Raw genomic sequence first — 25,961 nt, 5'->3', positions numbered from 1 at the left:
TGATTAAACCAGAGGGAGACAAAGGAGTAGCAGACTAGAACCAAGGCCAATAGAACCAGGCTCAGAAGGTTTATTAACTTCAGAACAGGGTCATTATATCCACACCTGATTAGGCCAACTGGGCCAGGCTGAGCTGAGAGGCCAGGTCCTGGGACCTGCTCCATTGCTTAGGTAGCTCCATTGTCCCATGTGCCCCTTCTGATCCGTGGTGGGCAGAGGAGGCTATGGGAAACAGCAGGCCCATGAAAGCCCCCTCTGTGGCGGCCTGGGCCCTTGAACAGAGGGCTTCAGTCAGCATGGGCCGTCAGTCGATCACCTTTCATGCTCTCTGCTGCCATTTAATCCCGGGGCTACTTTTCACCACATGCTGGCTGCCTGGGAAACGTCCAGGCGCAGCATGGAGCGGGCAGGGAGCCACCCAGATAAAGAGACCAGGCCTGCCTCTGAGGAACCTCTCTGGGCTTGCTCCGGGTTCCCCCAACCTGCCCCTTCACCTTTCAACCAAGATCCTCCACCCCCAGACCCCGGACCCTTACTGCAGGGAACAGCAGGGAAACAGACCACTTTATCTGCAAACTTCTGTAACGGGGTTCGGTTTGCTCAGTGTTGGTTTATGTAAGTGTTTCTAAAATGATATTGCCTTGAGGCTGTGCAAATACAAAAATCTTCATAGTAAACATGTCACTTCCAATGACTAATTACTGTACTCACTCAAAATGTTCCCCGATTTTTTGTTAGTTTCTCAAAACCAGTACACCATTTCTAAAGGCTTGAACAGACACATGTAAACAATCCTTACTTTATTACAGTAATTGAAGTGGTCATGATGATATAGTAAATCATGTAGACAAGATGATGTGCACGCACTGCCATAACGACCTACTGTACAGTAATATGGAGTTGATCCCCCTTTGCTTCTATAACAGCCTCCACTCTTCTGGGAAGGCTTTCCATTAGATGTTGGAACATTGCTGCGGGGACTTGCATCAATTCAGCCACAAGAGCATTAGTGAGGTCGGGCACTGGGTTTGGGCGATTACACCTGGCTCGCAGTAGGCATTCCATTTCATCCCAAAGGTGTTCAATAGGGTTGAGGTCAGGGCAATGTGCAGGCCAGTCAAGTTGTTCCACACAGAATATCTAGAATGTCATTGTAAGCTGTAGTGTTAAGATTTCCCTTCACTGGAACTAAGGGGCCTACTGTAGCCCGAAGCATGAACAACAGCCCCTGACCATTATTACTCCTTCACCAAACTTTACAGTTGGCACTATGCATTAGGGCAGGTAGCATTCTCCTGGCATCGACCAAACCCAGATTCATCTATCGGAGTGCCAGATGGTGAAGCATGATTCATCACTCCAGAGAACGCGTTACCACTGCTCCAGAGTCCAATGGCGGTGAGCTTTACACCACTCCAGCCGCCGCTTTGCATTGTGCATGGTGATCTTAGGCTTGTGCGCGGCTGCTCGGCCATGGAAACCCATTTCATGAAGTTCCCGACGAACAGTTATTGTGCTGACGTTGCTTCCAGAGGCAGTTTGGAACACGGTAGCGAGTGTTGCAACCGAGGACAAAAGATGTTTATGCACTACAGCACTCAGCGGTCCAATTCGGTGAGCTTGTGTGGCCTACCACTTCGCGGCTGAGCCGTTGTTGCTTCTAGACGTTTCCACTTCACAACAACAGCACTTACCGTTGACCGGGGCAGCTCAAGCAGGGCATAATCTTGCCAAACTGACTTTTGGAAAGGTGGCCTCCTATGACGGTGCCACGTTGAAAATCAATGAGCTCTTCAGTACAGGCCATTCTACTGCTAATGTTTGTCTATGGAGATTGCATGGCTGTGTGATCGATTGTATACACACTTCAGGATCGGGTGTGACTGAAATAGCCCAATCCACTAATTTGAAGGGGTGTCCACATGTAGTGTATCTTAACAGTTAATTAAAGCGACAGGACTGTTTCGCTAGCCCAGACTGGAAGCATTGAGGAGTTTACCACATCAGTCACCGGTTTCATTAATAAGATCATCAACGACGTCATCCCCACAGTGACTGTATGTACATATCTCAACAGGAAGCCATGGATTACATACAGGAAACATCCATACTGAGCTAAAGGACAGAGCTACCGCTTTCAAAGAGTGGGACACTAATCCGGACGCTTAAGATATCCCACTATGCCAGGGGTGGGCAATTCCAGTCCTCGAAGGCCTGATTGGTGTCACAACTTTTCCCCAGCCCTAGCTAACACACCTGATTCCAATAATCACCTAATCATGATCTTTAGTTTAGAATGCAATTTGATTATCCCCGCTGTGTTTGCTAGGGAAGGAAAAAAAGTGTGACACCAATCAGGTCCTCGAGGACTGGAGTTGCCCACCCCTGCGCTACGCCCTCCGACAAACCATCAAACAAGCAAAGCATCAAAAGAGGACTAAGATCGAAGCCTACTACACTGGCTCTGATGGTCGTCAGATGTGACAGGGCTTACAAACAATCACGGATTACAAAGGGAAACCCAGCCGTGAACTACCCAGTGACGTGACACAAGCCTATCAGATGAGCTAAATGCCTTCTATGCTCACTTCGAGGCTAGCAACGCTGAACCATGCATGAGAGCACCAGCTGTTCCAGACGACTTTGTGATAACGCTCTCTGTAGCCAATGTGAGTAAACAGGTTAACGTTCACAAGGCTGCAGGGCCAGACGGATACTCAGAGCATTCGCTGACCAGCTGACATTTTCAACCTCTCCCTAACCCAGTCTGTAATACCTACATGTTTCAAGCAGACCGCCATATTCCCTGTGCCCAAGAACGACAAGGTAACATGTCTAAATGACTACCGCCCAGTAACACTCACATCTGTAGCCATGAACGCACCAACAGATCAGACGACGCAAACTTTATTGCACTCCACACATTTCCCACCTGGACAAATGAACACCTACAGTTGAAGTCTACATACACTTTAGCCAAATACATTTAAACTCAGTTTTTCACAATTCCTGACATTTAATCCTAGTAAAAATTCCCTGTCTTTGGTCAGTTAGGATCACCACTTTATTTTAAGAATGTGAAATGTCAGAATAATAGTAGAGAGAATGATGAAAGAAATAAAAGCTGAAATAAATCACATTCCCAGTGGATCAGAAATCTACATACACTCAATTAGTATTTGGTAGCATTGCCTTTAAATTGTTTAGCTTGGGTCAAATGTTTTGGGTACCCTTCCACAAGCTTCCCACAATAAGTTTGGAGAATTATGGCCCATTCCTCCTGACAGAGCTGGTGTAACTGAGTCAGGTTTGTAGGCCTCCTTGCTCCCACACGCTTTTTCAGTTCTGCCCACAAATTTTCTATAGGATTGAGGTCAGGGCTTTGCGATAGCCACTTCAATACCTTGACTTTGTTGTCCTTGAGCCATTTTGCCTCAGCTTTGGAAGTATGCTTGGGGTCATTGTCCATTTGGAAGACCCATTTGCGACCAAGCTTTAACTTCCTGACTGATGTCTTGAGATGTTGCTTCAATATATCCACATAATTTTCCTGACTCATGATGCCATCTATTTTGTGAAGTGCACCAGTCCCTCCTGCAGCAAAGCACCCCCACAACATGATGCTCCACCCCCGTGCTTCACGGTTGGTATGGTGTTCTTCGGCTTGCAAGCCTCCCCCTTTTCCTCCAAACATAACGATGGTCATTATGGCCAAACAGTTCTATTTTTGTTTCATCAGACCAGAAGACATTTCTCCAAAAAGTACGATCTTTGTCCCCATGTGCAGTTGCAAACCGTAGTCTGGCTTTTTTATGGCGGTTTTGGAGCAGTGGCTTCTTCGTTGCTGAGCGGCCTTTCAGGTTATGTCGATATAGGACTCGTTTTACTGTGGATATAGATACTTTTGTACCTGTTTCCTCCAGCATCTTCACAAGGTCCTTTGCTGTTGTTCTGGGATTGATTTGCACTTTTCGCACCAAAGTACATCCATCTCTAGGAGACAGAATGCGTCTCCTTCCTGAGCGGTATGACGGCTGCGTGGTCCCATGGTGTTTATACTTGCGTACTATTGTTTGTACAGATGCACATGGTACCTTCAGGCGTTTGGAAATTGCTCCCAAGGCTGAACCAGACTTGTGAAGGTCTACAATTTTTTTTCTGAGGACTTGGCTAATTTCTTTTGACTTCCCCATGATGTCAAGCAAAGAGGCACTGAGTTTGAAGGTAGGCCTTGAAATACATCCACAGGTATACCTCCAATTGACTCAAATTATGTCAATTAGCCTATCAAAAGCCATGACAATTTTCTAGAATTTTCCAAGCTGTTTAAACGCACAGTCAACTTCTGACCCACTGGAATTGGGATACAGTGAATTATAAGTGCAGAAATCTCTGTAAACAATTGTTGAAAAAATTACTTGTGTCATGCACAAAGTAGATGTCCTAACCGACTTGCCAACTATAGTTTGTTAACAAGAAATTTGTGGAGTGGTTGAAAAACAAGTTTTAATGACTCCAACCTAAGTGTATGTAAACTTCCGACTTCAACTGTATGTGAGAATGCTGTTCATTGACTACAGTTTAGCGTTCAACATCATAGTGCCCACTAAGCTCTTCATTAAGCTAAGGACACTGGGACTGAACACCTCCCTCTCCAACTGGATCCTGGACTTCCCGATGGGCCGCCCCCAGGTGGTGAGAGCAGGCAACAACACATCCGCCATGCTGACCTTTAACACAGGGGCCCCTCAGGGGTGCGTGCTTAGTTCCCACAACACATCCGCCATGCTGACCTTTAACACAGGGGCCCCTCAGGGGTGCGTGCTTAGTTCCCTCCTGTACTCCCTGTTTACCGCGACTGCTTAGGTCGTGCACGACTCCAACACCATCTTAAGTTCGTCAACAACACAACGGTGGTAGGCCTGATCACCGACGACAATGAGACAGCCTATAGGGAGGAGGTTAGATACGTGGGAGTTTGGTGGCAGGACAACAACCTTTCCCTGAACGTTAGCAAGACAAAAGGAGTTGACCGTAGACTGTAGGAAACGGAGGGCCGAACACGCACCCATTCACATCAATGGGACTGTAGTGGAGCGGGTCAACAGCTTCAAGTTCCTCTGTGTCCACATCACTATGGACCTAACATGGTCCAAACATACCAACACAGTCGTGAAGAGGGCAGGACAACGCCTTTTCACTCTCAGGAGGCTGAAAAGATACCGAAGCGGTACCGGAGCGTCAAGTCTGGGACAAAAAGGCTCCTGAACAGGTTCTACCCCCAAGCAGTAAGACTGTTTAACAGTTAATCAAATGGCTACCCTGACTATTTGCATTGACACCCTTTTTATTTGCACTGACTCTCTTGCACCGGCTCTATGCACACTCACTGGACTCTACCCAGACACTCACACATACTACACTGACACTCCAACACACACACACATATTGACGCTACACACACCCTCACATAGACACTTTTAAACTGTTCACATACACTGCGGCTACTCTGTTTATTATCTATCCTGATTGCCTAGTCACTTTTACCCCTACCTACATGTATATATTACATCAATTACCTCAACTGGCACCGGAGAAGAAGGCTGACATTTTACATGTCCCCAACCGATTGTGTTTTTCGTTCGTTTATTTGCGTTGTTTGTAACGTATTTTTAAAAACTTATTTGTACATAATGTTGCCGCTACCATCTCTTATGACCGAAAATAACTTCTGGACATCAGGACTGCGATTACTTACCACTGGCAGAATCTTTTCGCCCGAAGCGAATGATATACTGCTTTCTCGAGAACAGGAAAAGATCCCCGTGATTTGCGTGAAGACGAGGTTGAGAAAAAGGGCCCAGAGGGTGGGCTGCCTTCTGAGAATTCGTAGGCGATGAAATTATATATTTGTTTGTACCGTTATTTAACTAGGCAAGTCAGTTAAGAACAAATTCTTATTTTCAATGACGGCCTAGGAACAGTGGGTTAACTGCCTTGTTCAGGGGCAGAACGACAGATTTTTCACCTTGTCAGCTCTGGAATTCGATCTTGCAACCTTTCGGTTACTAGTCCGACGTTCTAAACCCCCACTTCCTTCCATTCTGCTAACAAACGTGCAATCTTTGGAAAATAAAATCGATGACCTACGCGGAAGATTAAACTACCAACAGGACATTCAAAACGGTAATATCTTATGCTTCACGGAGTCGTGGCTGAACACCGACACTATTAAATACAGCTGGCTGGTTATACGCTGTACTGGCAGGATAGAACAGCGGCATCTGGTAAGACAAGGGGTGGCGGACTATGTATTTTTGTAAATAACAGTTGGTGCACGAAATCTAAGGAAGTCTCGAGCTATTGCTCGTCTGATAGTGTAGTCTACAGCTTATCATGAGATACTCCATCTACCTAGAGAGTTTTCATCTGTATTGTTTGTAGCTGTTTACATACCACCACAGACTGAGGCTGGCACTAAGACAGCACTGAATGAGCTCTATTCAGCCATAAGAAAACGCTCACCCAGAGGCGGCTCTCCTAGCAGCCGGGGACTCTAATGCAAGGAAACTTAAATCTTTTACCAAATTCCTACCAGCATGTTAAATGTGCAACCAGAGAAAAAAAATATTAAAAAAATAAAAACTCTGGACCACCTTTACTCCTCACAAAGAAACAAATACAAAGCTCTCCCTTGCCCTCCATTTGTCAAATCTGACCATAATTCTAGCCTCCTGATTCCTGCTTACAAGCAAAAATTCAAGCAGGAAGCACCAGTGACTAGATCAATAAAAAGTGGTCAGATCAAGCAGATGCTAAGCTACAGGACTGTTTTGCTACCACAGACTGGAATATGTTCCGGGATTCTTCCGATGGCATTGAGGAGCACACCACCTCAGTCATTGGCTTCGTCAATGAGTCCATCGTTGACGTCGTCCCCACAGTGACTGTACGTACATACCCCAACCAGAAGCCATGGATTACAGGCAACATCCTCACAAAAGGCTAGAGCTGCCGCTTTCAAGGAGCGGGACTCTAACCCGGAAGCTTATCAGAAATCCCGCTATGCCCTCCGACGAACCATCAAACAGGCAAAGCGTCAATACAGGACTAATCTCTAATCGTACTACACCGGCTCTGACGCTTGTTGGATATGGCAGGGCTTGCAAACCATTACAGACTACAAAGGGAAGCACAGCCGAGAGCTGCCCAGTGACACAAGCCTACCAAACGAGCTAAACTACTTCTATGCTCACTTCGAGGCAAATAACACTGAAACATGCATGAGAGCACCAGCTGTTCCGGAAGACTGCGTGTTCACGCTCTCCGCAGTCTATGTGAGCAAGACCTTTAAACATGTCAACATTTACAAGGCCGCAGGGCCAGATGGATAACCAGGACGTGTACTGCCAGCATGCGCTGACCAACTGGCAAGTGTCTTCACTGACATTTTCAACCTCTCCCTGTCCGAGTCTGTAATACCAACATGTTTTAAGCAGACCACCATAGTGCCTGTGCCCAAGAACACTAAGGTAACCTGCCTAAATGACTACCGACCCATAGCACTCACGTCTGTAGCCATGAAGTGCTTTGAAGGGCTGGTCATGGCTCACATCAACAGCATTATTCCAGAAACCCTAGACCCACTCCAATTTGCATACCGCCCTAACAGATCCACAGATGATGCAATCTCTAATGCACTCCACACTGCCCTTTCCCACCTGAACAAACGGAACACCTACGTGAGAATGCTATTCATTGACTACAGCTCAGCGTTCAGCACCATAGTGCCCTCAAAGCTCATCAATAAGCTAAGGACCCTGGGACTAAACATCTCCCTCTGCAACTAGATCCTGGACTTCCTGACGGGCCGCCCCCAGGTGGTAAGGGTAGGTAACAACACATCCGCCATGCTGATCCTCAACACAGGGGCCTCTCAGGGTTGCGTGCTCAGTCCCCTCCTGTACTCTCTGTTCACTCATGACTGCAAAGCCAGGCACGACTCCAAAACCATCATTAAGTTTGCATCGAATGGCAGGAGGATGACCTCCACTCGTGGCACTGCCACCATGTAAAAATGCTTGTGTTCTGTTATAGCTTACCAGTTACCACCATACAAGACTAACCACCACCAAACAAGGGGCTATATAGCTCTATAATGACAGAGCCCCTATAAAACACAAGGTAAGAGAGGCAGTAAAACATGCTGGAGAGCTAAATATCCTCCATTCTGAGGCCCCTATCGCAGACCAGGCTAACCACAACAGCAGCAGGTGTGTATACCTGGGTGAATTAATTATGATCCAACTCTGGTGGGCTACTGCTGGCTCTTTCTAGTTCCACCGGGTTATCAAGGATCACCTAGAGCAGACATACCTAGTCTCTTCTGAACACAATTCATTGAAATATAGTTAGAAGTTGGTTGACACCTTCCTTCCTAGTCTAAATGGACACTAAAAAGGTAAATCAGGGGGCCTCCTGAGTGGTGCAGGGGTCTAAGGCACTGCATTGCAGTGTTGCGGCATCACTACAGGTTCGATCCCAGGCTGTGCCACAACCAGCCGTGACCGGGAGTCCAATAGAGCGGCGCACAATTGGCCCAGCATCATCCGTGTTAGGGGAGGGTTTGGCCGGGGGGCTTTACTTGGCTCATCGGGCTCTAGCGACTCCTTGTGGCGGGCCGGGCACCTGCAGGCTGACTCCAGTCGTCAGTTTAACGGTGTTTCCTCCAACACATTGATGCAACTGGCTTCTGGGTAAGGCAAGCGGGTGTTAAGAAGCGCGGTTTGGCAGGTCATGTTTCGGAGGACGTATGACTCGACCGTTGCCTCTCCCGAGCCAGTTGTGGAGTTGCAGCGATGAGACAAGATCGTAATTGGATCGCAATTGGATATCACGAAATTGGCAAGAAACAGGGGGTCTAATTTCAATAAAATATTTGTATAAAGTAAATCAGCCTGAAGTGGGCCACTACATGACCTGTCCAGAGGCTCAGGTCAAGTCCAATATTCCCTCAAATGTTTTGGGGCACTGAGCAAATTTTAGGTCTTGTGTGCGGAAACATGTACGTTGTGACAACTTTTTGCAACTTCCGGGGCACGTTTGTACCCTTACAGTTTTAAACAGTGGCCAATAGGCTATTGTGGCTATTTGACCATACCAACAAAATCAATGGACCAAATCCCATATTATTTTAACATGAAAAAAGCTTTTGATTTCTATGATATAGCTGTGGTGTTCAATGCAGGCCAACATTGCACAAGACTTTTAAAAACGTTTTTACATTATGAAGGGCCAGACATTAATTTATGATTTTTTACTTAGTCTGTAACACCATGGGCCAAATAGGTGACTGTAAATTGCTAAGGTGTTTTATGATGCAAGAAACCACTTTATAAAATACAATTAATTATTACTACCATACAGAGAATTAGACAATGTAGGCTACCCCTCTGCCTTTTGGCTTATTTGCATATTCAAGCCTGTCTCAAAATATAACACTGCCCCTTTAATTAAGACAAAGCTTTTTACCTTACTGGCTTTTCAAAGACAGCTTGAAATATAGCCTAAGCCTACACGTATTGTGCTCTTGTAGGAAGCAGTAACTCCCCATTGCTGAAGTTATACTTCTTTGTAACTGAGCTAATAACTCGCTAACAACTTGCTAACTAGCAAAGAATATAAACAAATGTGCACACGCACAGCTATGCGCTTTGATCTGAAAAGCGGATTTACTCATGGGTGATTGAAAGAATGCTCGTCAGCTACCCCCACCAATAGAATTCTACTCCTTTGCGCTCTGGCTCTGCCTACAACAAAATCACAGACTCAATCTTGCAAAGTTAGATTTGTTTTGTTGCATTGAAAAGGGGCTAATATAATGTTGATTTGACCACAGAAAAAACATTAATCTATATAGCGCAAACTAATGGGGCAAACTCGGTGTAGTTCAATCTCTTGTGTCTCTGCGAGGCCTGGCATTTCTTCTTCGCGGCATTCCTGGAGGAGGTGCTCGGCCACGCAAGTGCGCAGCTTAGAGGGCACATTGGTCAAGACCATGACATACCTTCCACCATGAGCATGGGCTCCTTCCCTCCCCCATGGGCCAGCATCTCCCTACGGTAGCGCTCTCCCATGTCCCTGGGGGAGAGAGAGGAAAGATAAGATTACAGCCACATGCATTCTCCTCCAGCGGCTCCTCTTCCCTTCCCTGAGCAAAGTCTCAGCTCTCTCCTCACAGGGCTGATGATAGGAAACAGAGGTTCGACAACCACAGGTGGAACATAAAAAATGTCAAAGGGAAAGGAGAGAAAGTAAGACGGAGAAAAAAGGGCTGCGGGGCTCGAATCTCTGAGGTGAATCTCTAAACAAAGCCTCTGTGAAGTCAAAGTCAGAGCAGAGCTGATAGGGAGGACTGTGGGGCTGTGTAATGTGGACGCTGGTGGCTCTAACTGGATTACAGTACCACACCTGCTGGTGTGGATTTCATATTAATGTCATGTTCAATGTCAAGCTGAGAGACTTAACACTACTCAGGGAAGGTTGCTTGTCAGAGAGCATTTGTCTCGGTCTTCTTGGAAATGCAAACAAGTTTATACCTTGCAGTCAAATGTACTGTAACTTTCAGTGATATAACAACAGACACACTGTACTATCATTGAATGTAGCATAACAAGTTCCCGGTGTGTGATTACACATGGCAAAAAATCTTAAGGGACACACAAAAATACATCACCAAATGGTCCTGATATATTTTTACATTATTAATAAAGTCATGTTTCACTGATTTATGACTGCCTCGGAGGAAGTTCATTGTATTGCTACAGTAAACAGTTTTTTTCTTCCGTAGGGACCCTGCATTTAGTCACACCTATAAAAGTTAAGTGCAGCAGACAGCCATGCCTTGATATTGTGTGTATTTCCTGATCAAGAGTTTATGTGAGGACACGCTGAATGGCTCACAGGCTCACCTGTTTAAAGGATCCTGAACAAAACACTGTTTCCACACCATGGAGGCCACAGCGCGGGACATGAGATAGGAGTAGTACTTGGCCCCGTAGCCAATGAGGTGGCTGAATCTCAGCTGCCATGCCTGCGAAAGAAAATAAAAGCATTTCACAAGATCACAACATCATTAACAACACCATACCCAATAAATAACCCAAATTAAACTGGCTTTCAACAGATTCCACTGAATACCATGATTTCAGAAAGACCACCACTGTATGTATACTGACAAATAATTTTTTTATCTCACATAAAAAAACAATAACAAAAACAGACAGATTGAATGCAATTAAAATAGCTTACGCATGGCGGCAGGTAGCCTAGTGGTTAGAGAGTTGGACTAGTAACCGGAAGGTTGCAAGATCGAATCCCCCGAGCTGACAAGGTAAAAATCTGTCGTTCTGCCCCTGAACAAGGCAGTTACCCCACTGTTCCTAGGCCGTCATTGAAAATAAGAATGTGTTCTTAACTGACTTGCCTAGTTAAATAAAGGTACAACATTATTTATTTTTTTAAATGCAGAGTGTAGTTTGGAGAGAAAGGCTAATTCAGCTTTGAAGACTTAACTGTTCCCGCTCATAAAGGTTGCTAAAGGAAAAGACAAGCAGAGACATTCTTCTGTCATCATCTACTTCCCCCTCAGGAAAATACCCAATATTATTTGGGCCATTAAAGAAAGTCTATTGCAGTTTGTTCTAGTTACTGTCTGGTCACTGATTTTTTCTGCTTCAAAATTCATGCTACAGTTCAATTGGCCCATGATTAAGTCAAATATGGACTTTGATTTAACTGTATACATTTTACTTTAAACCTTTTACTTTGCTTTTAAAAGGAACAAAACTTGGAAATTCCTAAATGGCAGAGTGCATACATTTCCTTTTCCCCTTGTTGCCTAGAGGGTCCAACTTCCTATCTGTAAAGACAACATGCTCTATGATCAGGCCTGATTTTGGACTCCGGGGAAATTCACCTGGCAAACACTCAGTCATTCAGTCAGAAAGCAGCAGTGGAACAAAACTAAATTATACCCTATTCTCCACGGTGGTTGTAAAACACAAATGAAAAGCTAAGTACTGTAAGTATTGTATCAGAGCATTGAGCCTGTAATGCATTAGGAACCTTACGAACCTTGCTAGAGTCACATAGATATCACCAAATGAAGTTGCCCTAACTAACATCAAAATGTGGGCCCAGATCTTTATAAATTAATGAGTGACTTTAGCTCTTAGGAGAAGGTTTTTCCCCGACTGTGCTCTTTACAGTACCGTCTTGGATAGGTGCGATAGATGAGTTTAAAGGGGCTAATGTACTCTGCCTTTGAGAGAGGTGCTGCTTATTTAAACAGCGGGCAGTGTGAAAGAGTTCTCCAGGCTGGGTGGATGATCCTCTAGCGTGAAACAGGCTTAAGCCGCAAAGTGTCTGCATGACGGGTCCCATCTGGGCCCTAATGACTTTAATAAGGGTAAACAGTACTCCTGACAGAGGCAGTACATTGGGGAAACCAAAATATTGGGAAACTGAGCACAAATCATGAGGAGAGTTCACCAGCCGCCCGGACGGCAGTACCAGAGGCCTATAGCATATATCAGGTCACCCGGTTTGAACTCACCCTCATCTTGCTGTGGCAAGATATCCCCAACCGCACAAGACCTTAGAACATGAAACGTAATTACAGGTATGACAAAGAATGGCTGAAACTTAGAGATGGACAGTGAACATTCAAACTAATCAGTTCAGACACCATTGCTCTGCTTTATTTTTGAGCCGTCCAACTTGAGAAGGTCATAGTCCAGTCAACATCTCAGCGAAAGATCCCTTTTGATCCACACAGACAAAGACCCGGAAAGTCAGAGCAGCATGGGATAACCATTTGGTCCATGTACTCAACAACAGCTGATAGTCTTTCTCTCCAGTCAGAACTGATACCCCTGGTCTATAAACCATACACATGTCACAATCACCCCAGTGTTTATCATTTTGGTCTCTCTTGTAACCTATTAGCCATTCAAATGTTCAGTTTAGTGTGGAAAGTTTGGCTTCACTGCTTTTTTGCGAGAAGAGAATAAAAAATATGGTCCTTTTAGCAGAATATAAACAAATCTGTTTCCACTTGCTCCAATCCCATGACAGATCCTTTAACAGAACAATTAGGAATTTTGTAAGTGGGGCTAAAAGGAGGAAAACTACTCATCCCATCATAACATATGTAATTTGAGTGAAATGTTGAGTTTCGGCATGGTTCTATAGTTAAAGAAAAATTACTCAGACAGAAAGGAAAGTATATAACATTAACCACACTCCCCTGGGAGGTCGTTAGCTGCATGGATAAAAGTGGAAGTAGGACTTTTAGCGAGGGTAAAGCAACTATGGCTTGTAAGCTCAATTAAAGAAGGTGGAATATAGTTCTGACTGAGTGCCATCTATTCCTGATGGCCCACATAATTACAGATGAGGATAAATGCCTTATGATGACCATTCCTGTTAAATGATGGCTGTGTTTTACATTCTCTATTCCCTCCTGACTATTTTCATTAAAAGGACCACAGAAAGAAGAGTTTCAAATATTTCCCCCAGGGAGTGCTCATTCAAAGTATACCTCTGCTTTGTTATTTGAGCAGGGCCTCCAAAAAAGCTTTAATCCCTTAAACGGTGCTGCGCCTGGGTAAAAGATATAAAACCACAAAGCCAGAGAAGAATATCCAAAAAATAACTCCCTCTCTCTGCTCTGTTTTTGTCCCTCTGTTGCACGGGAGAAGGCAGACACTGTGGTAAAGATTTGGGGATTAAGCAAAGAATGTCCCCTCAAACATTCATTAACTGTAAAGGCTGTAATTGAGCTCTTAATCAAAGTTCTATAGACCAACTCAGTGAAGGCAAAGAGCATTTTGACACCGAGGTACCCACCGTGTTTGGAGTGTACGGTAGGCCGTAGAATTTCTGCTGCATGTCCTTTAAGATATCAGTCGTTGATCGGTTTTGGGGTTTTCCATGATACATTTGATCCAGAGCAGAGTAGAAAATCTGTCCACATAAAAAATAAACATGCTGAATCATTCATGTAGTTACATGTTAAACCTTTGAAACGTTCCCAAATATCCCACTTAGAGTTAAGTAATTGTCTGTTGCCTGAAAAAGGCTGATATCTGTTATGTCTCTACACTTATCTACCATCAATCACTCAGGCAAAGCACCTACAGGATATGTGTTATGTCTATTGTGTTTAAGTGAGTTTTTAAAACAACGCTAACAATATAGGATACCTTGTTAAAAAACTACTATAAAGATTAGCAGATAACAGTTGTCAGTGTTTGCTGCCGTGCCAGTACATTTTAAACAGTTTGAGAGCAAAATGTTTTGCCCTTGTAATGTGCATTTGCATGAGAGTTCAGTGTCAACGTAACCCATGAGTGTTAATGTATCCCATTCAAGGAAAAGCTGTGACCCATTTTGTTCATTGTTGTTGTATGTCAGGGGGATTTACCTGTAGTTGAGTGTCTGCCGCACCACACACCTTTTTGGACTCACACAGACGAGCCACCATGCTCTGAGGCAGAGGCTGCAAAAACACAAAGACATTCATTTCTCAGCAGGACTACAGCACAATATCTTTACAGTCACCCATCTAGTAACACAAAAAAAATGGTGAGTTTGTGTACCTGTCCTGTTTGATAATGGCGGGCAAATTGGTTCACTACACGATAATCAGTGGCAAAGTACTCCATGAGAATAGAGGGGACCTCAGCAAAGTCAGTGGCACATCTGGTTCCTGAGAAGACAAAAGCAGTCTCAAGTTGCTCCATTACTGATTTATGTTATCTAAGTGGATGACATTTTATAGCATCTTGAGTTACTTGCTAAGGCGTATCCTTAGTCTTTATCTAACAAGTAAAGGAGCATGCAATCAATCCAATGATAACCAGTGTGGATTTCCTCACCAAGCCGTATCATTCTGAATTGTATTTAACAGGCCTTTTCAAGTCTCCACACCATGACTGAACACAGCCTCTACGCATGCCATTCTAACCTGTGACCATCATTATAAGATGTCATTCACAACACCACCCACTACACTAGCAGAGGATGAAACCATTGATACTGAAATCAATCCTCCTCACTATTAGGACTATTGACTTGAGAGAGCTTTACATACAGTCATTCCCATATTATTATTCACATTAACAGTACAAATACATAGGGACAATACCACGGTAAGAGTGATGCTAAGTATCCGATTTTTCACTTTAAAATGTATGTCAAACAAAAACCAATGATTGCAAAGTTAAACAAACCATACAACTCTATGGACAAGGACGACTTGGATGTTTCAGCATCACTTCGGAATTACCCATAAGCACAATGCCAGGCTAAAGCTGCTAAAGTTAACGGTTCAACTCTGAGAATGTCAGATGAGCATGGCTGACCTGTGATGTGTTGGTAGCGTGTGCGCCCTAGCATGGAGTGCATGGCATGACCCATCTCGTGGAACAGGTTCTCCATCATGCTCGGCGTGAGCAGGGTGGGGGCGCTCTTGGTGGGGAGGGGCAGGCTCAGCATCAGCACCACTACAGGCAGCTGGTACTGTCCGCTCTCTTGGCACTGCCGCCCACCGCGGATGGTGAAGTGGCAGTCCTGAGGAAGGGAGAGACAAAGAGAACATTGAGGCCCTGCCTTGAATACATTCTATGTACTGCTGGTTTCAAGATCAGTGCCACAGGGCCAGAGACTTTTTTCTTTTGAACACGCTAGAAACAGCAGCCATGACGGCATTTTGAAATTCAGAAACTTTTTTTGATCTACTGAAACTCATGTCATCTTTAAAGAAAGCCGGTTGCGTTGCGGGCGTGGCGTGTGAGGCGATGTCTACCTGGTGAGGTTTATTTGCTCTGTGAAAGAAGTCACAGTAGATGTATCCCAGCAACCCCTCTGTCTCATGAACTACAGCCTGGACAGGAAGTGACAAAACAGTAAACTTAGGAAATCACACCATAGAAAACACAATTTAGACTATGTAATCACAGCAAACAAATTAAAGCTTCAACACTAGGAACATTTGAATAGTTATACAAGTTTTTTTTACCAGTTTGCGGACATCATCATTCCACACCTCTCCTGCACTTGGATGTTCGGACATGATAGAGACTCCATAGAGCTGGGTGAAGAGGCTGTTCAGTCCCTCCATACAAGACCCCAGGGAGAAGTAGGGGCTGTAGAGGCTGGGCTCAATGTTGTACCTGTAACCAAAACACAACCACAATATGACAAACACTTCAGCATAATCTCAGTTGTGTGACTGTGACAAGCTACTGTAGACGATTGCAGGAATCTCATGCTAAAACCAAATGGGCATCTATTAGCAAGGGTCCGTAGTTAATTATGGTGTTTTACAGATTCCTCTTATTTCTCCCCTAAAGCCACTTGATGCTCTGATTAACACTTGTCATGCAGACTCTTTGGACTAACGCTCTCAGACTAGTAGACATAAAAGGGGAAATCTTGGGGAGCATGCACAATTACTCACTTCTTGTGTGGACAAAGCAAGCCATTTGAAGCAAGCAATGCCTGCCCTGGAGGCATATCCAAACGTAATTTGGATTTAATTAAAACCAGTGAGAAGCCCATTTCCTACGCCCAGCTTTAGACATGATTACCATGATGTGGCCTCCTTGCTTGTTGTACAGTGCATTCGGAAAGTATTCAGACCCCTTGAATTTTCCACATTTTGTTACGTTACAGCCTTATTCTAAAATGGATTAAATAAATAACAATCCTCAATCTACACACAATACCCCATAATGACAAAGTGAAAACATTTTTTTTATTTTTTTTTAATAAAAAACTGAAATACCTTATTTACATAAGAATTTAGACCCTTTGCTATGAGACTCGAAATTGAGCTCAGGTGCATCCTGTTTCCATTGATCATCCTTGAGATGTTTTGAAAACTTGATTGGAATCCACCTGTGGTAAATTTATTTGATTGGACGTGATTTGGAAAGGCAAACACCTGTCTATATAAGGTCCCACAGTTGACAGTGCATGTCAGAGCAAAAACCAAGCAATGAGGTCGAAGGAATTGTCCGTAGCGCTCCGAGACAGGATTGTGTCGAGGCAGAGATCTGGGTATGGGTACCAAAACATTTCTGCAGTATTGAAGAAGTTTGGAACCACTAAGAATCTTCCTAGAACTGGCCGCCTGGCCAAGCTGAGCAATCGGGGAGAAGGGACTTGGTCAGGGAGGTGACCAAGAACCTGATGGTCACTCTGGCAGAGCTCCAAAGTTCATCTGTGGAGATGGGAGAACTTTCCAGAAGGCCAACCATCTCTACAGCACTCCACCAATCAGGCCTTTATGGTATATTGGCCAGACGGAAGCCACTCCTCAGTAAAAGGCACACGACAGCCCGCTTGGAGTTCGCCAAAAGGCAACTAACTTCGCCAAAAAGAAACAATATTCTCTGGTCTGATGAAACCAAGATTGAACTCTTTGGCCTGAATGCCAAGCGTCACGTCTGGAGCAAAACTGGCACCATCCCTACAGTGAAGCATGGTGGTGGCAGTATTATGCTGTGGGGATGTTTTTCAGCGGCAGGGACTGGGAGAATTGTCAGGATCGAGGCAAAGATGAAATGAACAAGGTACAACGCAGGAATGGCTTCGGGACAAGTCTCTGAATGTCCTTGAGTGGCCCAGCCAGAGCCCGGACTTGAACCCAATCAAATATCTCTGGAGAGACCTGAAAATAGCTGTGCAGCAACGCTCCCCATCCAACCTGACAGAGCTTGAGAGGATCTGCAGAGAAGAATGGGAGAAACTCCCCAAATACAGGTGTGCCAAGCTTGTAGAGTCATACCCAAGAAGACTCGATGCTGTAATTGCTGCCAATGGTACTTCAACAAAGTACTGAGTAAAGGGTCTGAATACATATGTAAATGTGATATTTCCATTTTTTTTTTTACTTGTAATAAATGTGCAAATATGTGAGCAAGACAAAGGAGCTTATCGTGGACTACAGGAAAAGGAGAGCCGAACACGCCCCCATTCACATCAACGGGGCTGTAGTGGAGTGGGTCGAGAGTTTCAAGTTCCTTGATGTCCACATCACCAACAAACTATCATGGTCAAAACACACCAAGACAGTCTGGAAGAGGGCACAACAACACATTTTCCCCCTCAGGAGAATGAAAAGATTTGGCATGGGTCCCCAGATCCTCAAAATGTTATACACCTGCACCATCGAGAGCATCCTGACCAGTTGCATCACTGCCTGGTATGGCAACTGCTCGGCATCTGATCGTAAGGCGCTACAGATGGTAGTGTGTACGGCCCAGTACATCACTGGGGCCAAACTTCCAGCCATCCAGAACCTATATACTAGACAGTGTCAGAGAGATCCTTGATGAAAACCTGCTCCAGAGCGCTCAGGACCTCAGACTGGGGATAAGGTTCACTTTCCAACAGGACAACAACCCCCAACAACCCACACAGCCAAGACAATGCAGGAGTGACTTCAGGACAAGTCTCTGAATGTCCTTGAGTGGCCCAGCCAGAGCCTGGACTTGAACCCGATCGAACATCTCTGGAGATACCTGAAAATAGCTGTGCAGCGACGCTCCCCATCCAACCTGACAGAGTTTGAGAAGATCTGCAGAGAAATGTGGGAGAAACTCCCCAAATACAGGTGTGCCAGGCATGTAGCGTCATACCCAAGAACACTCAGGCTGTAATCACTGCCAAAGGTGCTTCAATAAAGTACTGAGTAAAGGGTCTGAATACTTATGTAAATCTATTTCATTTAAAAAAAAATACACTTGCAAAGATTTCTAAAAACCTGTTTTTGCTTTCTCATTATGGGGTATTGTGTGTAGGTTGAGGGAGGATAAAATATGTAATCAATTTTAGAATAAGGCTGTAACGTAACAAAATGTGGAAAAAGTCAAGGGGTCTGAATACTTTCCGAATGCACTGTATATGGGACAAAGTCTGGCAACAATAAGCTTTTTCACCGACTGCTAATGGAATAATAGCAGTAATCATATGATCTTTCCTAAAGACTACTAAAGGGAGTAATTTATACTATCTTGCACATGATGTGCTACTGGGCCTTCATTTACCACACATAATCTGAAACTCCTTTCAGTAGGACATGAACATTCTCCAACTGACTTCAGTAGGAACTGCAAACCACTAATGCTGCTGACTCTAAGAGAAAAGGGCAACAGGAGCCACTTAGCGGTGGTGGTAACTCTGGGCAACCAGCCATCCCTGGGAACCGACCGCATTCTAAACCCAACTCCTAACAACCAACACAGCACAGCATAGCACACCAAGAAGAGGGCTGAGGGTAAAGTGATTCGGAAACAGATTTTCCTCAGTTAAAAGAAGAAAAAAAACAACTCTCCAACATATCTCCCCCTCAGACAGAGGTTGTGCCAAACCCCATTGTGGAAACAGCCATTGAGTCCATCCCCCAGGACCTGGAATGTCTGCATTAAAGCTTTAATAAACCGTTAGACTTATTGGACTCTGGTGAGCGCCTGAGTGGAAAAGCAGTTCATTAATAATGTCCATAAAAGGACGACGTGAGACCGGCGCAAAACTGGAGATGCTAGATGTGACCAACCACATCTCCCATTCACTCAAATGTTCACAGCAGATTAGGCCATTCCACTTCTCCATCTGTGAATCATGACATTTATGAATTACCCTTGACAATAAAGATAATACGCTTTCTTAACCACCCAAAGCCCATTAATCAGCATTAAAACTGCAGAATATATTACGCACACTAGAACAAATGTATAGGGTCTCAACAGATAATACATAATATTGTATATGCTATTGGAGATATCCTTTCCCGACAGACTAAAATGGGATTTACTCCTGCAATGAGTTCAGGTTGAGTTGAATGCTGTCTGGGTCCTCACTGTATTCTGGATGGTTCTCATCTGCCTAACACATTCAAACTCTGTCTTTCTATACTGTAGCATGGCAACAGTGATTCAGGTTGCATATTCTAATCCATTGTTTTGGATATCTTCCATCACATAAATAAAAATGACAGGGAACATGTATTACGCAAGGATAATTAGTTAAATTATATAAACGGAGAGGGGAAAATCTTCAGGTAAAATGAGGTGACAGCGCAACTTAGCAAAGGAAGTTGATCCGGCTTGATTATATTGAAAAGAATAAACAAAGACCTACGTAGCTCCCATTTATTTAACCAGGCAAGTAGTTAAGAACAAATTCTTATTTACAATGACGGCCTACACTTGCCAAACCCGGACGACGTTGGGCCAATTGTGCGTCGCCCTATGGGACTCCCAATCACGGCCTGATACAGCCTGGATTCGAACCAGGGTGTCTGTAGTGACGCCTCTAGCACTAAGATGCAGTGCCTTAGACCGCTGCGCCACTCGGGAGCTCCCATGCTCCTCTCCTAACACTAACAATTGATACCCGAGGAAGACCAGGTAAAAAAAAATAAAAAATGATGCGCTACACTGAAATATGAAGTTGCCACCCACCCCAAATACAGACAGGTAGATAGAAATCAAACAGATTTATCTAATTGACAGTTGGCAGAGAATAACTGGATCAGTTGCTTTGTTTGAATAATAGATCTAGGACTGTAATACTCACCTTTCAGCACGCAACACACCACTGAAGTATGGAGGATCCCATGGCATGAGCTCCTATGGAAGAGAAACATATTACTAATAGCTTGTGACAAGAATAAATAACACACCACCATTTGTATTCACCTTTTTTAATCTCACTATGGACTCATATCTTTACATGTACATTGCTACATCAGCTGGAATATAAATATTTATAAACGACAACAAAGCAGTATTTACCGCATTACGGGGGTTGAGTTTTGTCTTCATGTCTTTAATCATCTCAAAGTCTATTGCGGTTCTGTATGGGAAGAGATTTAAAATGAGTGGCTGATGTGATTGCTGACTTCACTGTCAGGCCTAATTCAAATTCAACTAAATATGTGAAAAGTGTATTCATCTATTTAACAAACTATTATTTCTGCTTTATAGTCAATTCTGTATCCAAATAACTGGATCTCTGAAAGCTCCAGCATATAAATTGGAATTCAAACATTATACTTTTTTTCAAACCTTCACTTCACTAAACCTATAAAGCTCTTTCACTCTTTCAAGGTTATATCGTCACCTTGTGGTAGAGAGGATACATGTCAGCTTTTCAAGACAAGGTGGATTATATATTTCCTTATAGCTATATACTGTATATAAGGTGAACAAATTGTGTTGATTTTGGCATAGCTAATTTTTTATTTTACTTGTATTAAGTGCTGTACCTTTCGGAGAGTTTGTCCGTCAGTAGCTGTAGGAAGTTCATCACAGTCTCTGTGGGCAGAAGAAAGGAGGGCCATGTTATATCAGTCACACACAAAGGCTTTATCATTCCCAACATCAACAGTATAGCACAGTTGTAGTGTAATATTCTAACTGGGTGACACAGTTTTTGCCTGGGTCATTTTTTTGTATATAATTGGTTGAATCATTCATTCATGTAAACTGCTGGTAAACCTGGTTGAACAAGTATGTTTACTAACTTGGCGGTATCTGGCTGAAATGGTAGTCATTGCTAAATATCCCTCCTAATCATACACTGAAGCACTACCAATGCTTCTACATATGATTCCAAAAAAGGCCAAAGGTTTACTAATTGAAGGGAAAGTCATTGTTGGGGACAGGGGCGGAAGCATATTACCTGGGGTTTTGGCCATGGTCCCCTGTAAAGCTCTGTGTGCGTAAGACTCATAGCCCACCAGTTTGGCCAGTTTGTTCCTGCATTTCAACAGCTCTTCCAGACACTCCATCAGATCTGCATTTGGGTAGAGGAAAATCCTATAGGCAACCTCCCGAACCTGAAAAGAATGTAAAAAGCCTGTGTTTCAGGTTCTTCACCCCTTAGCCATCCCTATCACAGAGAAACCCTCCCGGGCATGGAGCATCAAATAAAATCAGGACAAATCAGGAAAATGCAGGACAGAGAGAGTCTGACTATTACTCAACAATAGCATTTCACATGTGCAATCTCTCACAGCATTAAGTAGGCATTTCTCCAGATAGACTGCAGCGCTAGCAGTACAACTGGATATCATGTGAGATTGGCGCTACCAGGTGGGGAAAGAGAGAAACATTTGCAAATGAAAACATACCAGGTCATTAGAGGACTCAGCGTGTAGACCCCCAATCTGAATGAAACTGCCCTCCGTTGCAAAGTGGCAATGAATGTGCTCAGGTATAGCTGACTTTGCTATTCTGTTTGGGAGGTGAGAGCCCATAAGAAACTCATTGTTTAGATCCAAGAGCTTGACGTGAAGCTTGACAGCCTCTTTCCGCTGCAAAATGTAAAAGTCAGAAAAGAGACAGTAAGGAGATGAAAGAAACATGTGACAGGGGTGGTTATCAACACACTAAAAACCAATTAAAAGGGGTACCTTACCAGTTTTTCATCCAGATGAATTCCACTGATCGCAAAGTCAAACATGAACAGCTCAGCCACTTTCCTAGGTAGACAGAAACATTTACATTATCTGAATGAAACTGTCAAGTCTACGCCAAATTAAATACCGGTAAAAGGATTTAGGTTGGAGAGCATACCTTGTTTCTGGGTCCAACTGAGCTAAAACTTCTTTGTTATCCAACAAATTCTTTAAACTTCTACAAAGGTCAACATTGGTGTTGAGTCTGTGAGATAAACAAACAGTGAATAATCATTATGTAATATGCCACTCAGTAACATATATTCTACTAGACCTAGTTCAATGGCACTTACTTTTCTACAACTGTGCCGATCTCTATACATGTCTTCTCTGCTGCCTCACGGAAGGACGGGTCCGGGTGTGCCACTTTCACAAAATCAGCCTGGTTTGAGGAGAAAATAAGTGTACCTGTCAACTTAAATTGATTGTTTTTTGACTCTATCCTGTGCTTTCTATATTAATAATAATAAATATATACAGTACATTTAAAAGTTTGGACACACCTACTCATTCCAGGGTTTTTCTTTATTTTTACATTCTACATTATAGAATAATAGTGAAGACATCAAAACAATGAAATAACACATAAGGAATCAGGTAGTAAACAAAAAAAAGTGTTAAACAAATCAAAATATATTTTATATTTGAGATTCTTCAAAGTAACCACTCTTTGCCTTGATGACAGCTTTGCACACTCTTGGCATTCTCTCAAGCAGCTTCATAAGGTATTTAATATATATTTAACTAGGCAAGTCAGTTAAGAACAAATTCTTATTTAAATGACAGCCAACACAGGCCAAACTCCCAAACTTTTCTTGTCGGATCTACACGAACCACGTAGGTCACCTATTTTGGATTAAAAACTGCGGATTTTGCCGAAAGGTGACTAGTTTGCATCCCTGATGATGAAACTGTCTATCATGAGGACCGCCACAGGAAAGGAAGACCCAGAGTTACCTCTGCTGCAGAGGATACATTCATTAGCCTCTAAGGGGTGAAGAATTGCAGCCCAAATAAATGCTTCACACAGTTCAAGTGACAGACACATTTCAACATCAACTGTTCTGAAGAGAATGCGTGAATCAGGCCTTCATGGTCGAATTGCTGCAAAGAAACCACTACTAAAGGACACCAATAAGCAGAAGAGACTTGCTTGGGCCAAGAAACACAAGCAACGGACATTAGACCAGTGTAAATCTGTCCTTTGGGCTGTCCTTAGATTTTTGGTTCCAACCGCTGTGTCGCAGAGTAGGTGAACGGATGATCTCCACATGTGTGGTTCCCACCGTGAAGTATGGAGGAGGTGGTGTGATGGTGCTTTGCTGGTGACACTGTCAGGGATTTTTTTTAGAATTCAAGGCACACTTAACCAGCATGCCTACCACAGCATTCTGCAGCGATATCCCACCCCATCTGGTTTGCTCTTAGTGGGACTATTATTTGTTTTTCAACAGGGCAATGACCCAACACACCTTCAGGCTGTGTAAGGGCTATTTGACCAAGAAGGAGAGTGATGGAGTACTGCATCAGATGACCTGGCCTCCACAATCACCCAACCTCAAACCAATTGAGATGGTTTGGGATGAGTCTGACCGCAAAGTGAAGGAAAAGCAGCCAACAAGTGCTCAGCATATGTGGGAACTCCTTCAAGACTGTTGGAAAAGCATTCCAGGTGAAGCTGGTTGAGAGAATGCCAAGAGTGTACAAAGCTGTCATCAAGGCAAAGGGTGGCTCCATTGAAGAATCTAAAATATATTTATATTTGCTTAACACTTTTGGTTACTACATGATTCCATATGCGTTATTTCATCATTTTGATGTCTTCACTATTATTCTACACTTTAGAAAATTTATCAAATAAAGAAAAACCCTTGAATGAGTTGGTGTGTCCAAACTTTTGACTGGTACTGTATACATCTTACCAGGTCTGCTACTTTGCACAAGCCGTCTGAGAGTTGGTCAAAAGTCTCCACAGTAACAGCTCCAGGAGGGCTGCTGCAGACTTTATCCACCAGCTCCTGTGTGTCCTTCAGAGCCCTTTTAGTGGTCACCTCGAAGCCAGCAGGGGAGCTCAGCTCTGGGACTCCAAACAAGCCCTGTGAAGGTTTTAGGATACCGTTTGACTACATTATGTGGGTAGGAATTTAAAATACTGTTACTAGTCTCGACCAAAAGCTATGTGAACAGAAAATTCTGACTATTAGCTACATTTCTTGACTGAAGGAAAAAGCAGTGTTTGTAAAAACAGTATAGTGACAAGTGCAAATCAAATACAGTCGTGTTAGATAAAACAACAACTAGCGACATCACATAGGCTAAGATACATTTGGGGATACTGTAGTTTCATGACTTGATCAACATACCACATTTTTTTCAAACAACTCAAGTCTTCTGTGAGGTTTGGCATTGAAGGCAGCTCCTACAGGTGACCAAGTGGTGACATTTCTCCTCCATATCGATGGCCATATCCCTCTGTGTTTTACAATGTAAAGCAAACGCTTGCAAGCTGACATGATAATGCACTTACGTTAATTAGCGATCTACAGATGACTTGACTGACTAACCCACTGACTCGGCTAGTAGTGTAAACAATGGAGAAAAGACTTCGAGGACATGCTAGCTAACGTTAACCAATAATTTAGCTACCAATCCACTTTCAGTGATTAGGTTGAAGAATAAAGTTAAGTATTGTACACGAAAAATCCAGATATCTTCAGATGGGTTGATAGCTAACTGTCCAGTGATAAACGTAAGATATGTTTTTAGCAAGCATTTGGTAGAATTTGACAGTCAAGCGAACAGCTTCCACATGTTAGCTAATGATTGGGAAATGCATTTTTGTGCTAAAGAATACTATAAATTGATCAAAATATATATTGCCACATTTACTTGATCAACTTGGCACTACATTAATATTCCAAAATATGTCTTAATGGTGCGGAATGGTAGGCATAACTATAAATAATTGTTTTCCCTGTAACAGATAGCATAATTTATACCGAAAGTGCTGAAAGATTTATAAAATGGGTTATGCCTTGTTCATGTCCTGTCGGAAACTTGGGATCTCCGAGTTAAAATGAACGTAGTTTATTTGCGTAGAGCTTCCTATTGGTTAATTCTGAAGGTGTTTTCACATATAGTCCTCTTTAAAATAAACGATCTCAGTACTCTTTACTGTGAATTCTGGTGTAAAAAAATAAGCAAAATAACTCTGTTATCTTTGTATTCACACTGCCCTTGCCTTTGAATGAGGACTCAAGTCTTTTGCCAGTTCACTTCACCTATTTTGTGGTCTGAGTCCTCTTTGCATTCACATTGGTACTGTATGTTAAGAAAGGACATTCAGTCAAAGTGCAGGACAAGCCATTCCATCAGAATGCGTTATTGGACAGCTAGATATAACTAAATAAAATCAAATGTATCTATA

At 43.4% G+C, this 25,961-nt stretch overlaps 1 protein-coding gene across 1 annotated transcript in view; it reads right to left on the bottom strand.

Annotated features, from left to right (window-relative positions):
- LOC139548595 (mitochondrial intermediate peptidase-like) overlaps positions 1-25,351 on the bottom strand; it is a 33,487-nt gene extending 8,136 nt beyond the window's left edge. The window contains exons 1-18 of the mRNA XM_071358380.1: positions 24,898-25,351; positions 24,457-24,630; positions 22,828-22,916; positions 22,653-22,739; positions 22,495-22,558; positions 22,208-22,390; positions 21,757-21,913; positions 21,341-21,389; positions 20,868-20,928; positions 20,650-20,702; positions 16,085-16,238; positions 15,872-15,949; positions 15,429-15,636; positions 14,664-14,773; positions 14,489-14,563; positions 13,912-14,028; positions 10,971-11,092; positions 10,067-10,140 (exon numbers count right to left, since the gene is read on the bottom strand). Of these exons, the coding sequence (XP_071214481.1) occupies positions 10,067-10,140; positions 10,971-11,092; positions 13,912-14,028; positions 14,489-14,563; positions 14,664-14,773; positions 15,429-15,636; positions 15,872-15,949; positions 16,085-16,238; positions 20,650-20,702; positions 20,868-20,928; positions 21,341-21,389; positions 21,757-21,913; positions 22,208-22,390; positions 22,495-22,558; positions 22,653-22,739; positions 22,828-22,916; positions 24,457-24,630; positions 24,898-25,047 (2,005 nt within the window). The 5' untranslated portion in view covers positions 25,048-25,351. The remainder of the gene's footprint in view (positions 1-10,066; positions 10,141-10,970; positions 11,093-13,911; positions 14,029-14,488; positions 14,564-14,663; positions 14,774-15,428; positions 15,637-15,871; positions 15,950-16,084; positions 16,239-20,649; positions 20,703-20,867; positions 20,929-21,340; positions 21,390-21,756; positions 21,914-22,207; positions 22,391-22,494; positions 22,559-22,652; positions 22,740-22,827; positions 22,917-24,456; positions 24,631-24,897) is intronic.
- Positions 25,352-25,961: the final 610 nt, after the last annotated feature.

This window comes from Salvelinus alpinus, chromosome 21 (genome assembly GCF_045679555.1).
Source record: "Salvelinus alpinus chromosome 21, SLU_Salpinus.1, whole genome shotgun sequence".
NCBI classification, from domain to species: domain Eukaryota; kingdom Metazoa; phylum Chordata; class Actinopteri; order Salmoniformes; family Salmonidae; genus Salvelinus; species Salvelinus alpinus.
Note: the sequence above shows the minus strand (reverse complement) of the source record. Positions and strands in the feature narration are given on the sequence as shown.